We start from the raw sequence: 16,475 nt of genomic DNA on the forward strand, positions 1-16,475 counted from the left end.
ACCCCTTACTCATACACACAGGCCACTTTATTAGGAACACCCCTTACTCATACACACAGGCCACTTTATTAGGAACACCCCTTACTCATACACACAGGCCACTTTATTAGGAACACCCCTTACTCACGCATACAGGCCACTTTATTAGGAACACCCCTTACTCATACACACAGGCCACTTTATTAGGAACACCCCTTACTCACATACAGGCCACTTTATTAGGAACACCCCTTACTCATACACACAGGCCACTTTATTAGGAACACCCCTTACTCACGCATACAGGCCACTTTATTAGGAACACCCCTTACTCACACATACAGGCCACTTTATTAGGAACACCCCTTACTCACGCATACAGGCCACTTTATTAGGAACACCCCTTACTCACACACACAGGCCACTTTATTAGGAACACCCCTTACTCACACATACAGGCCACTTTATTAGGAACACCCCTTACTCATACACACAGGCCACTTTATTAGGAACACCCCTTACTCATACACACAGGCCACTTTATTAGGAACACCCCTTACTCATACACACAGGCCACTTTATTAGGAACACCCCTTACTCACGCATACAGGCCACTTTATTAGGAACACCCCTTACTCACACATACAGGCCACTTTATTAGGAACACCCCTTACTCCCATACAGGCCACTTTATTAGGAACACCCCTTACTCACACACACAGGCCACTTTATTAGGAACACCCCTTACTCACACACACAGGCCACTTTATTAGGAACACCCCTTACTCACACATACAAGCCACTTTATTAGGAACACCCCTTACTCACGCATACAGGCCACTTTATTAGGAACACCCCTTACTCATACATACAGGCCACTTTATTAGGAACACCCCTTACTCACGCATACAGGCCACTTTATTAGGAACACCCCTTACTCACACACACAGGCCACTTTATTAGGAACACCCCTTACTCATACACACAGGCCACTTTATTAGGAACACCCCTTACTCATACACACAGGCCACTTTATTAGGAACACCCCTTACTCATACACACAGGCCACTTTATTAGGAACACCCCTTACTCACGCATACAGGCCACTTTATTAGGAACACCCCTTACTCATACACACAGGCCACTTTATTAGGAACACCCCTTACTCACATACAGGCCACTTTATTAGGAACACCCCTTACTCATACACACAGGCCACTTTATTAGGAACACCCCTTACTCACGCATACAGGCCACTTTATTAGGAACACCCCTTACTCACACATACAGGCCACTTTATTAGGAACACCCCTTACTCACGCATACAGGCCACTTTATTAGGAACACCCCTTACTCACACACACAGGCCACTTTATTAGGAACACCCCTTACTCACACATACAGGCCACTTTATTAGGAACACCCCTTACTCATACACACAGGCCACTTTATTAGGAACACCCCTTACTCACGCATACAGGCCACTTTATTAGGAACACCCCTTACTCACACATACAGGCCACTTTATTAGGAACACCCCTTACTCCCATACAGGCCACTTTATTAGGAACACCCCTTACTCACACACACAGGCCACTTTATTAGGAACACCCCTTACTCACACATACAGGCCACTTTATTAGGAACACCCCTTACTCACGCATACAGGCCACTTTATTAGGAACACCCCTTACTCACGCATACAGGCCACTTTATTAGGAACACCCCTTACTCACGCATACAGGCCACTTTATTAGGAACACCCCTTACTCACGCATACAGGCCACTTTATTAGGAACACCCCTTACTCCCATACAGGCCACTTTATTAGGAACACCCCTTACTCACACATACAGGCCACTTTATTAGGAACACCCCTTACTCCCATACAGGCCACTTTATTAGGAACACCCCTTACTCACACACACAGGCCACTTTATTAGGAACACCCCTTACTCACACATACAGGCCACTTTATTAGGAACACCCCTTACTCACACATACAGGCCACTTTATTAGGAACACCCCTTACTCCCATACAGGCCACTTTATTAGGAACACCCCTTACTCACGCATACAGGCCACTTTATTAGGAACACCCCTTACTCCCATACAGGCCACTTTATTAGGAACACCCCTTACTCACACATACAGGCCACTTTATTAGGAACACCCTTTACTCAACTTACTTATAAACGATGGCGAAAGTCAGGTCCGACTGCTCGGCTGGATCCTACCCCCTCCTTCACGTGCACGCGCACAGTACCATCGTGTTTCCTGCAGATGGCAGCAAAAACACAAAGTTGACTCAAAGGCTTCACTTTTCATCCAAACGTTCAGTTAGATGGAGAACTTGTGCATTTTCCTGTAGATGGCAGTAAAGACTCTGAAATTTAATTCAATGCTTTTCAAACCTCTCAAACGATATTTCCACACAACTCATAACACACTGAGCTCATTTGTGCTCTTTTTTCCCTTTTCGTTTCTCTTTTTTTCTGCTTGAAAATAAAATCATTATGTACTGGTAGAATTTTATTTATGAATTAATTTATTTAATACTATAATTAAGAAACTTGTTAAAAAGCCATGTAGACAGTGCTGATTTTAATACCTCTTAGCAGGAGCCTGTTTTTCTCCTCATGTGTATAGTTGTAAGTCATGTGATGGATTGTGGTTTATGCGATTTATGAAGTGCTGTAAAAGGGTTTACTAAAGTGCTTTAGAAATAAAAATAAAAACTTATTAGTTACTGTGAAAAATATTGTGAAACGCGAGTGGAAACAAACAAGAAAAGAAAAATTCTGCATCAACAGCATGAATCCATGGTCCCAACCTGCTGGGTCAACAGTCCAGCCTGGTGGAGGTGGTGTAATGGTGTGGGGAATGTTTTCTCAGCACACACCGGGCTCCTTTGTACCAATCAAACAACTTTTGAATTCCACAGGCCAGCTGAGTTTTAGATAATAACTCAGTCTAAAATCCACTATGCCCAAAGCAGGAAGAAAAGATGGAGAGAATGGGACAAAAACTAACATCCCTTTTTCATTTCAGATTTACAAATACAATGAAGTGGGCGGGTCATGACAGTGAAATAACCAATGAGCGCGATACCTTTTTTTCATTAAATCCTTACATACATGTACATAATAACACACTTTACACAGGGAACTCCACCATCCAGACCACAATCCTGGCAGCCAGGAGCCGAGGACCCGATGATACACAGTACACAGATTCACACACACTCACACACACACACACACAATAACACAGATTTACACACACACTCACTCACACACACCCTCACACACACACACACTCAATAACACAGATTCACACACACACACACACACACACACACTCAATAACACAGATTCACACACACACTCACTCACACACACCCTCACACACACACACACTCAATAACACAGATTCACACACACACACACACACACACACACACACACACACTCAATAACACAGATTCACACACACACTCACTCACACACACCCTCACACACACACACACTCAATAACACAGATTCACACACACCCTCACTCACACACATACACTCAATAACACAGATTTACACACACAGACTACAACATCGCTTATTCTATAGTACATGTGAAATGAACCTCTAAAATCCATGGATTGTTATTCAGTTATTCACTTTAAAACATATCATTCAGTAACTCATTTGAATTATTCAGTAATTATGGTTAAACTAAACTTTTTACAGAATTAAGGAACATTTTACCCAAATAATAATGACTTTAAGAAATGTCTAAATATTTCTGTAATTACACAGCAGTGCAGTATCAGACTTTATAACATAAAGGCTTGTGTATGTAAATGTCAGATTAATTATAAATAGTGCAGCAGTGAAATATTAAATGAAGTGAGGAGGCGGAAAAAATGACAAAAAAAAACGTCATCATTTGCTACATGACTTCTATAACTACATGGCCACAGATCAATGTGTTATTTATACCTTTCAGCCTTTTGCAATAGTTTTAAATCTGGATGAAACGATGTTCATTACAAATACTCTTCATTAGACTCTAAGAGGTGAAAAAGTTATTTAAAGTTATTTCCAGTTGTAAAACCAAATAATTAAGACTGAATACAATCTACCAACATGTCTATAGAAATGACAGTATGACCTCACGAACTTTAAAGAATCATATACTTTTTTTGGTTGTGTTTAGATAAATCGCTCAGAGGGGGTTGACCAAACTGTTAAACTCGGTTATTTACAAATCATCCAAGCACCCGCTTCATTTCTCATTTTGGACTATTATGACTAAGTAGTGTTAAATTTGTAAACAAATTACAGATCCATCTTTGAAATCTGATTGGTTTATAACTTTTGACGTTTAATTCAGATGTGAAAAGAATGAATATCTAGCGCGTGAGCACAGAGAGATGTGCGAGTGCACAGGACACCGTTTAAGTGAGAGGAGAGACACGGTTTAAGTGCGCGCGCTCTTCTCTGCTCGAGAGCAGCGTGTATCTGCAAAGGCAATCCGCGTATTATATTAATGTGCTTTCGCACAACAAGAATGTGCTCTCGACATTTGTCATTAAAATAACGCCATACAAATTCACACTGTTGCTTGATTAAGAGCAACACTTTACATAAAAAGAGCGCGCATAAGAAATAATGGAACTCCATGTTGACAGGAATAAAAGGCGGCAAACAGGACACAGGCTAATGTGCGCATGTCACAAAGTCATTCCGACTGAAAGCGCCGGCACATGTAAACACGTCTCATGTAATCTGTCCACCGAATCTTTCAATCGGAATGATTTTAATCGGAATGACAACAAAGTGTACATGTTGTTATGTCCAGAGCCGTAGGTTTTGTTGCTGTGCCAAGCTATGCTTTGTTTCTCTCTCTCTCTCTCTCTCTCTCTCTCTCCCTGCAGAAGCAGTATCACCACCTGACGCTGTTCATTAGAGCTCTGCTGTGATTGGGGGATGGCGGAGGAGAGAGAGGATTTACACTCCAGCTGCGCACAGAGCAGTGTTGCTGGTGGCAGCTGAGGACTCCTCTTCACCTCCAGACCTGTTGTTGTGAAACTTTAGTTTGGTGATTTGGTGTATCTTTATCTCAGTTGTGTTGAGACCATTGAAGCAGAACTTCTGCCCTTGTCTCATTGTTTACATCTATGATTGAGACTTCCTAGAGAGAAGTGAGTGTTAATTTGAGTTGCCTAATGTAAATATTGAACTTTATTATTTAATGTCTTTTGGTTGGGTTATGCCTCTATGTTTATCAAAGAAAAGGTACTCTTTAATTTTAATTTGCATTTGGAAAATGTAGTTTTTGGATGTTTTAATTATGATAATCTGAAAAACGACGTTTTTGTTATTAATCTACTTTTGTGCTATTCAACACAGTACTAACAGAAAGGCAATCAGAACTGTCCTTTTGTGTTCTAGCTTCAAAATCTTTGAGTAATGTAAAGGTCATGCATGTCTGTGATTGTAAAAAAAATCTTTTCTTTTCTTTTATCCTTTGTTACCCTGGCTTTATAACGTCTGTTGTATTGTTCTGTAACTGTCGTTTAAAACATAATAAGCAAGATAGGGAGATAGTACCTGATCCCATTCAATCTTGGCTTTCTTTGCCACAACAACTGTGCTTTACAAACACACAGTTACAGCAGCCGAAGAAAAGCTAACACAAGAAGTACGAGGACCAAGAACTAAGGCAAACACTGCCCACCACAATGGTGACTTCAAATGAAATAAATATCAATATCTAAACCTCTATTAATTCTCAATAAGAGCTTCTCTAGACGTCTGACAGAACTAAAGTCAGTCTGGTTAGTAATGAGTGAAGCTGGTGATGCTGTTTTGTGGAGTTGTTTGATCATCCTCTGCTGAGATCTTCAGAGATTTAATGCATCTGACTTGCAGTTGAATTTACCAAATGCTCAATCATCAGTTATTTGATCATTTAATTTGATCATTCATCTCGTGTTTTGATCATTCATCTCCTCAGTGTTCACTGAGGATTTTGCTGTGTATGTTGTACATTTCAGCATCCAAACAGAGTTTTTGTACCTGTAAATGTTTTTTTTTTTATTATTTTATTTTATATACATACAATCATGAAAAAAGTTTTGCAATTTTTTATTTATTATTATTCCACAAGTGTCTGTACTTTATGTCTGAGGCTAAGTGCAGCATAAGTGGCTCAGTGGGAAATGCTGTCCCCTCACAGCAAGATCACTGGTTCGAGTCCCAGCTGAGCCAGAAAGTTTTTCCTTCACAATCTAAAGATGTGTGAATTACAGATGCTTAATTGTCTAAAGGTGTAACTGTGTGTTTTACAGCCTATCGATGGATCCGTGGCAGAGTTGTTTTTTTTTTTTTTTTGCCTTTTTTTTCTACCTCAGTTTTGGGGTTTCTGGTTAAAGACTCCTCTCTATATGGTTTACTGAAGGCGGAGATTGGGTAGCACTATTAAAAGTTGTTCTGGCCCAGTTCAGGGCTGGTTATAAAGCAAGGCAAGGCAAGTTTATTTATATAGCACATTTCATACACAATGGTAATTCAAAGTGCTTTACATAAAAGGAAGTAAAATAATCATAAAAAAATAATCATAACAATAAAATAAGGAATTTAAAAACTTTTAAAATGATTTAAAAATTGATTTAAAATGAATTTAAAACAGTTAAAAATAGAACATGATTATACATAAAAATAAGTTACTATTTGGCTGAGATTTGGGCCAGTTATGGCTAATGTGTGGCTCATGCCTGTAGTCCAGATCTGGGCCGAACAAGGGCCGTAACTCTTTACTGCATGTGGGCTGAGCGTAACTGGTTGTTTGGCCCAGAGCTGAGCCAGACGACAATTGCTATGTGGGTTACGGCTTCAGACACAGTTGTTCTAAAGATGAAAAATTAGCTGGTCAAAAACTTAATTTGAGCTTGATTTTGGTAAAAAGCTCATGCAAAATCTAACATAATGACACATACAAGTATATAGTCATATATAAATGCACATGATCAACTTGACAATTTGTTTTATGTACAGCCTATATATTTATACATATGCATATTTATATATTTCTCCATTGTTTTTAATTTGATTATCTTTTGCACTGCCTCATAAGATTGTAGTTCTTACCTACATTACACAGTCTTGTACCTTTATCTTTCTGGCTGGTTTTCAAAACATTTTTGCTTCAATTTAAAGGTTATAGTGTTGTGATTCACCGCGTAGCTGGTTGGCTTGGTTCATAGCTTATGACGTTTTGACAAAGATGGATCGCCTAACACCCCAAATCGTATTTAGTGATCTCATTCAGTAGTCTTTCTCCCCACCAATCCTGTCATGAGCCAGTGATGCATAATTAGACTTTAAAGAAGATACTGAACAAACCAAACACTTTCATACTTTGATGCTACTTAAATGAGACAACAGACTATTTTATTTGTTCATCTTTATTATTTTTTGATTAGTTATCACACAATCATTTAACTCATTGTTAACCACATATTACCCCTTTAACTATAGTACCACATATAGATAAACCAATATACGAATATAGACATCATCAATCTACAACTTTGTTCGTTTTCTTGCTTGATGTTGATTTTCACAGACTTTTCCCCAACATTTTGACACTTTTCAATTATGGAATGTTTCACAATTAAACAGCAGTATGACATGCACCAGATCTGAAAATAAAATAACATTCCCACAATCCCATTTGCCAGTTTTAAAAAGCTGAATATAGTAAGGTCAGCCTCTTGACTGAGTCCAGACACAGACCTCTATGTGATTATATGAGCAAAAAAAAGAAGAAAAATTAAAATCTTTCTGGTGATTTTATAACTCATCAGTCGTCATTTTCATCTCTGTCATGATTAAAAACTGAAGTTAAGAACACCAAATTTCCACAGTCTCCAGATTTCATTGGCGGTGGCTCTTCCTCTGTGAGCAGATCATCTCCTTCTGTGATTTTTTTCTGAAGAAGAATTTCATTTTTAATCCTCTCGAGTTCAACAATGCGTTCTTCAAATCCAGGACGTTTCTCCGCCTTCTGCGTTTTGATCAAGATTTCAAGGTATTCTGCAGTGGAGAGAGAGCTGGCCTTCAGTGCAATTTTATTCAGTTGATTCAAGCAATCAGAGGACATTTTGATTAGCTTCCTCAGTTTGGCCTGAATTGAAGTTAAGTCCTTTTCAAGGACATCAATCAAATCCTGTGTTTGCAAAATTCTTCCGTGTGCCTTCATGAAGTTTTCTTTCAGCTCGTTAATGGTTTTTTTCTCTATTTTCTTTTCATATGTCCACTTTGCCTTTTCCTTTAAATGAAAAGTGTGAGAGCAGGAGTTAGGGCAGACAACACAGCATCCAGATTCATCCATCACAGCGCAAGTCTTCACAGAATCTTCTGCAGGGAGGAAGCAGGTGGAGTGGCATGTGAATAAGCATAAGTTGCAATTCAGGGCAAAACTATCTATGGGGTGTCTTCTTGGTATTATCACCTCAACTTCTTGCTCAAAATCTTCACTTTGTTTTATGCTATTTCTCTCATTTTTCAAACGTTCCTTAATTGTGTTAATTTCTCTCAGTTTAGTGAGGCCAGCAGTGATTTGAGGGGTCAGATCTGCCATGGCTTTTTCGAGGCGCTCTCGTTCTTCCAGGACTTTTTTGGTTAGTGTCAGATCTTTATTTTCAGATTTGCCCAGTGCCTTGAAAAAGGCCTTCATCTGTTTGAAAGTCGATGTCCAGACAATGTTGTACAGTTTATTACCATTGGCTTCACCATCTTCATCTGAATCACTGTCAGAGGTTGTAGGCTCTTTTATGGTCTTGTCTGCATACACAGCTGTGTTGTTGAACTTGAAATGCATGGGCTCTCCCTTTGTATTTTTCTGACAGGGCAGATCTGCTGCTTTGATGGCTTCCAGGACTGGGATTTGTTCACTGTCTGCAAATGTCACCATAATCATGATGTTCTCTCCGATGTCTTTGCCAAAAATGGACAGAATTGAGTCAAAGATGTACCTCTGATTGGCACTCAGGCGAGCCAGAGAGGCCTGAACGACGAAGCAGACGGCATCAATGTGATCGATTCCCAAAGGGCTACAAAGAAAGCTTTTCAGCTGCTTTGTAATCAGTTTATCATATTCGATTCCTCTTGTATCACCAAAGCCGGGTGTATCTATGATTGTGAGCGGGTAGGGAATTTTAAAGCCAGGCTGACTGTACAGCTCATAAGATGAGACGATAGATGTCTGACTCTCGGCCTGTGTGCGATGAGTCTCTTCGTGGATTAGTTTGAAGCGATACGCTTCCTCCCACTTTACGCCCAGTATGTAGTTGGCCATCACATTGATGAGCATGGTTTTTCCTGCACCTGTCGCTCCTACAAGAAGAATGACTTTGTTTTTCACATCCTCCACCTGTTTTCCAAAGACATACTGATCAAACTCTACATTCTCTTTCATTTTTTTGCGTAGTGTCAGTTTATAAATTGAAGGATTCCCCTTCTGTATGCGTGAAGATTGAACCAGGAACAATCCACTTCCAGCCTCGTCTGAGGATTTGCTCTTTGAACATGCAGAAAACACAGTTTCAGGGCTGGGGAGACTCACTCCATCACTTCCACAGTTTGCAAAAATTCTGGCTGTGTAGACTGTGTTTGCTTTCAGTCCCTGAAAAGTGTAATCCCTGCTTGCAGATTTCACAGATGTCCATGGCTTTTCGGTTTCCTGATCCTTTGGTCGTTCTCTGAATTCCAACACGTATCCAGTGACCATAATATCTTCGCCCACAGATTTAGGGACATCCCAAGTTAATGTTGCAGACTCAGATTCTACTCTTTTGACTGTGGGTGCTCCTGGAGGAGCACATGGAAGGGTCTTGAAGAACTGAGTTTTGTCACTTGCCAGACTCACACCTGGACGACACACTGCCTTACAGGTAAAACAGTATTCTTTATGCGGCTGTAGCTGCTTGACAGTGACCTGATCAGAAATTCCGTCAGTATACACCTCTGTCCATTCAGAGCTCTCTGCAGACTTGTATGAAATACAGTACGAGGTCACACAACTAACGCCGTGGTCAGGAGGCGTGATCTGCAGATGTATGCAGTCATGCGCGGCGCACAAGAAATTGGGCATTGGGGGTTTTGAGGGAAGCTCGTCCTCTGAGCTGATGAGTTTTGCTCGTTCATAAACACGAATTGAAGAGGCAGTGCTGAGTTCATCTGGGATCGATACAATGCAGAATTCAATGTTCTTTCTTCCTTTATTGGCTTCTTTGAAATCTACGAAGGCCTGTATGTTTTCCCTGTTCTGTGCAGTTACATCTTCCAAAGAAAACCATTCTTTTGCCCTTTCTGTAGAGCTTTGGTCATAGCTTGGCTGTTCCCCTTTGTCACTTGTTTGTTGTTTAAGGTAATTCTTTAAGTCTGAAAGGTAGAGTTCCTTTTCATTTAAGGAGGAGAGTGCAAAGGCTACCACATAGTCATTGGATGCTTTCAAGACAATCTTGTCCAGGTCATTGCTGGTTGAAAGAACAGGGATGTCTTTCATGATGTCGAGGTAAGATCCAACCACAGTGATCTCCCGCTCTCGCTCATTTAGGTACTTATTTATCAGAACACCCTGAAATGGGGACATTTCTTTTCTGTTCAGAAAATCTGAAAGCTCCTGTTCTTCTTTTCCTCCACCCCTTATAGATGGAAGAAGCCTGCAGAGATATTTCTGAAAAATGACTTTGTACTCTGAGCAGAGGTCCTTAAAGTTTTTGAGCTTGGCTTTGATTTCAGGGAACTGGATGGCGACATTGTCCCTCATCAGATCTTGACACCGAATGTCACAATCATCCAGTCCATCCATGATCCGTTGTGCTCGTCGTACCAGGCTAACGCTGATCTCCCTGACCAACTGAGCAGCTGCTGAATCAAGTTTTTTCAGAGGATAAAGCCACACGGTCATGGGCACAGCATTCTCTCCTTTTCCCCCCAACAGTTTCGGCAGCTCTGAGTACACCTTGATGGCGTCTACGTAAGTAACTGGATTATTTTCCAGAGCAAAATCTCCATGGAAAGTGCAGCTGAACTTGTCTATTTTGTCTTTGTCCAGTTCTTTCATGGTCAAAGATGCCTGGCCCTCAATTGATATTGTAGGAATCTTTTTGATTGTTGCGTGGAGGTCGCCATGTATGTCTTGATGGCTTTCACTGGATGAAACCTCACGATCAAAGATAAAGAATGCCTGAGCTCCATACAGTAGAGCCGTAACAACATGTGTGGCCGAACCCTCTTTAAATACATGGCTGTGCTTTACGTTCCCTACTCCAAGATGCTCCATAGTTAACTGCTCAAAACGTGTGGTTGTCCGATACTGTAAAGTGACTCGAGACTGATTTTTGGACTTCTTCTTGTCATGTAAATAGTCAGCTGAGCCTTTCACACTGACTAATCCACATAGAAAGCTGGCTTCAAGAGATGCAGAGACATTCAAAGCTTCTGCTTTGTCTTCACTTGAATCTGAAGCAATGATTTTGAAGTCAGTGTTTGGCTGTGTATGTACATTAATATTCTTCTGCAGCATATCAGAGTCCCAGAGAGTTATTCCTTAAAAGAAAGTATATAATTGCCTGTTATAGTAAGCCAAGAACTATGGAAACATGCTATGAACATGTACTGTAAATGCGATTTTATTTCACTTTGAGTGCATTTTTGGCTTATGTTTTAGTAATAGCTTCAAGAGTATTCATCCATTCTCTGTTTTAGGTCTATCTGGATAGTTTTATTTCATATCTATATTAGCATATTGTGATTTTAATACCTGGAATGAGAGAATCCTTTCTGCAATCATACAGCATTCCCAGCTGAAACGGTCGGCCAAGACAAGCCAGGTCAATGGTCTCCGAGTGAGGCATGTTTCTGATGAAGCTGGTTGTAGTCTCTGTTCTGAAATATGGCTTCCCTTTCTAGAACATAAATTATATGTGTGTAAATATGAATTTGTTTAATGAGTAACACTTTTACAATTGAACTCTTCTCTGAGTCTGTTTAAAATGATACCAAAATAGAAATGGAAAAACAACAAATAAAATCCCACATGCCCACATTTTCAAAATAAGAACAAGCAATTTCTAAAAGAAAACACACTTGGATTTCAGAAGATTTGTTTTTTAATTAGTGGGTGAATATTTGTTGTTTTTATAGCAGTGCAACAAGGAAAAAGCACAGGTAGGCTCTTATCTGACAGCAATACAGCTTAACACATCATAAAAGAAAATACAATGCTTTAAATGAAATGCATCCAGATGACTGCTAAAGATCTTAAGGATGAATCATTTTAATTTGTAATTAGGAGTTACAGAAGCATACGGAAGATAAGAATACACAACTTGTCATCCTTCTGCAACAAGGAAATCAAATTAAGAATGCTGTATAATGCAGTCCAGCAAATTACTGCATTCACCACTAGTAATCGCATGTGATGATTAAACATACTGCATTAAAATATCTTGCATTAATAACAGTTTTAATGCTCCTTATGTACTGTTATATTAGATCGTTGCACATTAGGTGTTGGTTTGTGACGTCAGTTTTTATTTGCTTGGATTCTTTTCTTTTCTTCTTGTTCTCTAGCTCTGTTGTTCTCATCTATTTTTCTTTTTTCTTCTGCTTTCATTTTAAAATCTTCCAGTTCTCTCAGTTTCTTCTCATTTTCTTTTCTCTCTACTTCTTCTTTTTTTTTAATTCGATCCAGTTCTTCCTGGATTCTTTTTTTCTCCTCTTCGGATTGTTGATATTGTGACCAATATGAACCCATTTTCAGAGTCTCTCTTCGATGGAAATAGATATTTCGAGTTTTCAGATATGTGATGTCAGAAGAGAGAGAAAGAGAAAGAGAATACTGTTAAATTATTTTGAAAAGTTCACAAAGTGATTTTTTTTTCCAACAAAGAATCAGTTTGTGATTTTGTTAAAGGTGCATGATGATGAAAGATGATTACAGTTAATAAGGTTAAAAATGCCCATGCAGTGAATATCACAAATAAGCAGACTGAAGTATGTAAAAGCTGATAGAACACTGATGAGAATACTGCTTCGGAATAAATGATATTTCCCCAGACAAGTAACTTTTTTATTTAGACAAGTGAATTGGTCATTCAGGGCATGCTAGAGCAAGTATTAAGGACAAGGCTTAAGGTCGAGCCCTGATTTTGTGTCCTAATTAGAGGATGATGAACACAAGAGCTGTTGTGCTGTGCTGCTTATATTTATCATGCAGTTAAAGCACCCCTTTCTGTTGTCTGTACTTGAGAGTTGGAAACAAGGACTGATATGACATTTTCATTCCCCACTTCACAGACGCTGAGCGAAAGGTGAGTTTTATAATGACACAACAGCAGCAGCTCATTCTGTGTGACATACAAAGTGTTTACATGTCCTGTTTACATTTCCTGTCGATCGGATTACAAGAGGAATAAACCACTCCTTACAATATGACTGAATTTTTAATTGGATTTGGCAATTCATTCCGATTGACTTGGTTACATGTGACTTTTTTAATTCCGATTGTGCTACTAGTCTGATTACAATTGGATTATTAGAGTCCATGTATCCACAGCTACTGATTGAAATCATCTCATCACTGGTAGAGCACCTCCAAATTAACTGCTAATCCTTGAGCCAGAAAAGTCTCGCTTCATCCCTATTCAGTCAAACCAGAACAAGCTAATATTCTGGATGCTATAGACAGTTTCATCGGACGCATGCGTCTGGCCTGAAGTTAACTTCCAGTCTGTGTTTGTTTATCGGTCTGGCTAGTGGCTAGTAATATAACAATTTATATTATGTTTAATTTATATGTATATTTTAGCTTATAATAATTGCAATGAAATAATCGACTCTACAGGGACTCTGTTGTTATTGATTCTTTGTGGAAGTCTACCGGAAGTTAAGTTTGGGCCACAAAGCGTTTGTCTGTGTTGTTGCCGTTGAAACAATCTGTACTTCAGGATAACTAGAAAGTTGCAGGTAGGTGAATTTTATCACGGTTGGAGATAAAGTCTGCAAGAAAGTAGATCTCGGGGTCCATAATTGAGCACCTCTGATATATATGCTTTCACATTGAATGGTTTTTTTGTTTGTTTGTTTTTTTTTTCCAGTGTGTGAGATTTTTTCCGGCCGTCCAATAAGATAAGATATGCTCCAAATGATCACACTGGGTATTGAAGCACGATTATGCTCCTTGCAAATGGGCTGATCTCTGTTTTCAGACATTTCCATTACGCTTGTGTTTCTCTTTTTGTAATCTCCCAAGATAGCCATGGTTTTAAGGGCTCTAGACTGTCCTATAGCTAAAGCAAAAGGGCCCGTTTCATTAATGGTTAAATAAATGTGTCAACAACAGACACAGCATTGAGTTCCCTCGAAAGGGAATGTCTAGGTGTTCTGTATGCAAGCTTGGTTCCCAAAGAAAGGAATGAGATGCTACACCTTGTTGCCCTCTCTAAGGCATCCCGTTGCTTCTCCATTCAGAAAAAACAAACCTGATGTAAAACAGTCACCCTTTTATGTGAAAGGACACTCCATGTGCTGTCATCTGACTGCTGTCTGCCAATAGGTTTGGTGTGATTTTACAATATTCAGACACCAGGTGCCATGGGACACATCGCCCATAGCGTCAGCAACTGACAGAGTGTCTCATTCCCTTCTCAGGGAACTGGGTTTACATTCCTAACCCTTAGATGTTTCCCATGGTTATGCAACACTCAGTACTCAAAAGCCATATCTTTGTATCTTTATAACAGTCAAGGGGATTTCCCATGACAGTACTGTTCAGTGTATTTGTCAATTATGTCTTATAATGTGTTGTTTTAAGTAAAGACAATGTCCCTGTTTTGGTCTCTTTCGATATAAAAGTATGCTACTTACTCACTCATAAAGACTCTCCTTGCTGCCATCTAATGGTGTAATAATGTAACTTCACTAAAGTTGAAATCACAATCACTAATAGACCATTTTCTCAATATCAGATACGGCATATTATTTATTAGGGCTGTCAAATCGATTAATAGCAAATCGATTAATCATCCAAAATAAAAGTCTGTGTTTACATAATGTGTGTGTACTGTATATTTATATATATGCATTAATATACACACATACATGCATATATACAGTACTGTGCAAAAGTCTTAGGCACGTCGGTATTTTCACCCCAATAAATGGTTTTAAGTCAGTTATTTACATCATTTACAGTAGTGTGTCAGTAGGAAATATCAGTTTACATTTCCAAACATTGCTTTTGCCATTATTTTTAATAATCCAGTGAGATTTCTGTATGTACAAGAAGTGTGACAATAGATCACATAGGTGCTCCACACGGAGATCTGGTCTCACCATCATTGAGTCATGTCTATTATTACATGAAGAAACAGAACAAACTGACACTGACTAAATCCAGAAGAACTGTGGCAATATCTCCAAGACGCTAGAAGAAACTTACCTGCAAACCTCCCTGAAAAACTAAGTGTATCCAGTACAGGCATCTACAACCATGCTCCTGGAGAGCTACCGTCCAGCAGACTGCAGCCCCAACCCTGAAGCCCCAAACCGTCACCTATCACTTAAATGTAGCAAACTTGTCTGCTAATAAATAAATTGCATTACTATTATAACTTTTAAAACTTCATTAAAAATAGACAATAAATGGCTTTAACTGGGTAAGAATAAACATAAAACGAAGCGGACAATGAAATAAATTTATTATAGGCCTAATATAATTATTTGAACTTCATTCAGTTGCTGTGACAAAAACAAGCAATATAATATTGGCAATTCAAAAATCTCTTTTTAATATTAATAATCTGACATTGCTATAATCACACAGGTTTGTTTGCGCATCAACTCATGGCTACTGGAAACACATTGGTTCTTTCCACAAAATGATCTCGTGGCCACAACATATTTTCAAGTTCTTGCACAAGTTAAGCACCATATAAACATGGAAAGAATCACAAATTGATAATTAATCATAATTACCTGATACTGAAGGTCTCAGGCTGAAAGTGAAGTGCCTGAGAACAAACAGAAAAAATCTTGATTTACAAAATGTTATTTTCTTTATTTGTATTTCTGTTACATAAACAACAATGTGAATAAATCACCATATTTTAAGGCATTAATAACCAAAATGTTTAACTATATACAATATATTAATAAAGGGTGCTTGACTTGACACAAGCAAACTGTATAATAAACCAGTAAATATGCTTTGAACGCCATCTGGGTGGGTAAAGTGGCTGGTGTTCTGCAATAAAAGTAATACTAATGGGCACATGGTCAGAAATAGCAATAGCATGAATAGCTGGGTCAGTGATTTTGATATTATAGAACAGATTGTCAGAAAGTAATCTATATGGGAATAGGACTTGTGATGTGGGGAATAATATGAATATTCATTCCTGTTAGGATTCTTAAGTCTCCAAATAG

General features: G+C 38.9%; 1 protein-coding gene across 2 annotated transcripts in view; it reads right to left on the minus strand.

Moving 5' to 3' along the window:
* Nucleotides 1-7,446: 7,446 nt before the first annotated feature.
* The window catches only part of LOC117599786 (uncharacterized), a 62,937-nt gene continuing 53,908 nt past the window's right edge, over nt 7,447-16,475 (minus strand). For both annotated transcript variants that reach the window (XM_053242210.1, XM_053242211.1), the window contains exons 3-5: nt 16,026-16,060; nt 11,809-11,953; nt 7,447-11,594 (exon numbers count right to left, since the gene is read on the minus strand). In XM_053242210.1, the coding sequence (XP_053098185.1) occupies nt 7,843-11,594; nt 11,809-11,902 (3,846 nt within the window). In that variant the 5' untranslated portion in view covers nt 11,903-11,953; nt 16,026-16,060 and the 3' untranslated portion in view covers nt 7,447-7,842. The remainder of the gene's footprint in view (nt 11,595-11,808; nt 11,954-16,025; nt 16,061-16,475) is intronic.

The sequence above is a fragment of the Pangasianodon hypophthalmus genome, chromosome 19 (assembly GCF_027358585.1).
Source record: "Pangasianodon hypophthalmus isolate fPanHyp1 chromosome 19, fPanHyp1.pri, whole genome shotgun sequence".
NCBI classification, from domain to species: Eukaryota; Metazoa; Chordata; class Actinopteri; order Siluriformes; family Pangasiidae; genus Pangasianodon; species Pangasianodon hypophthalmus.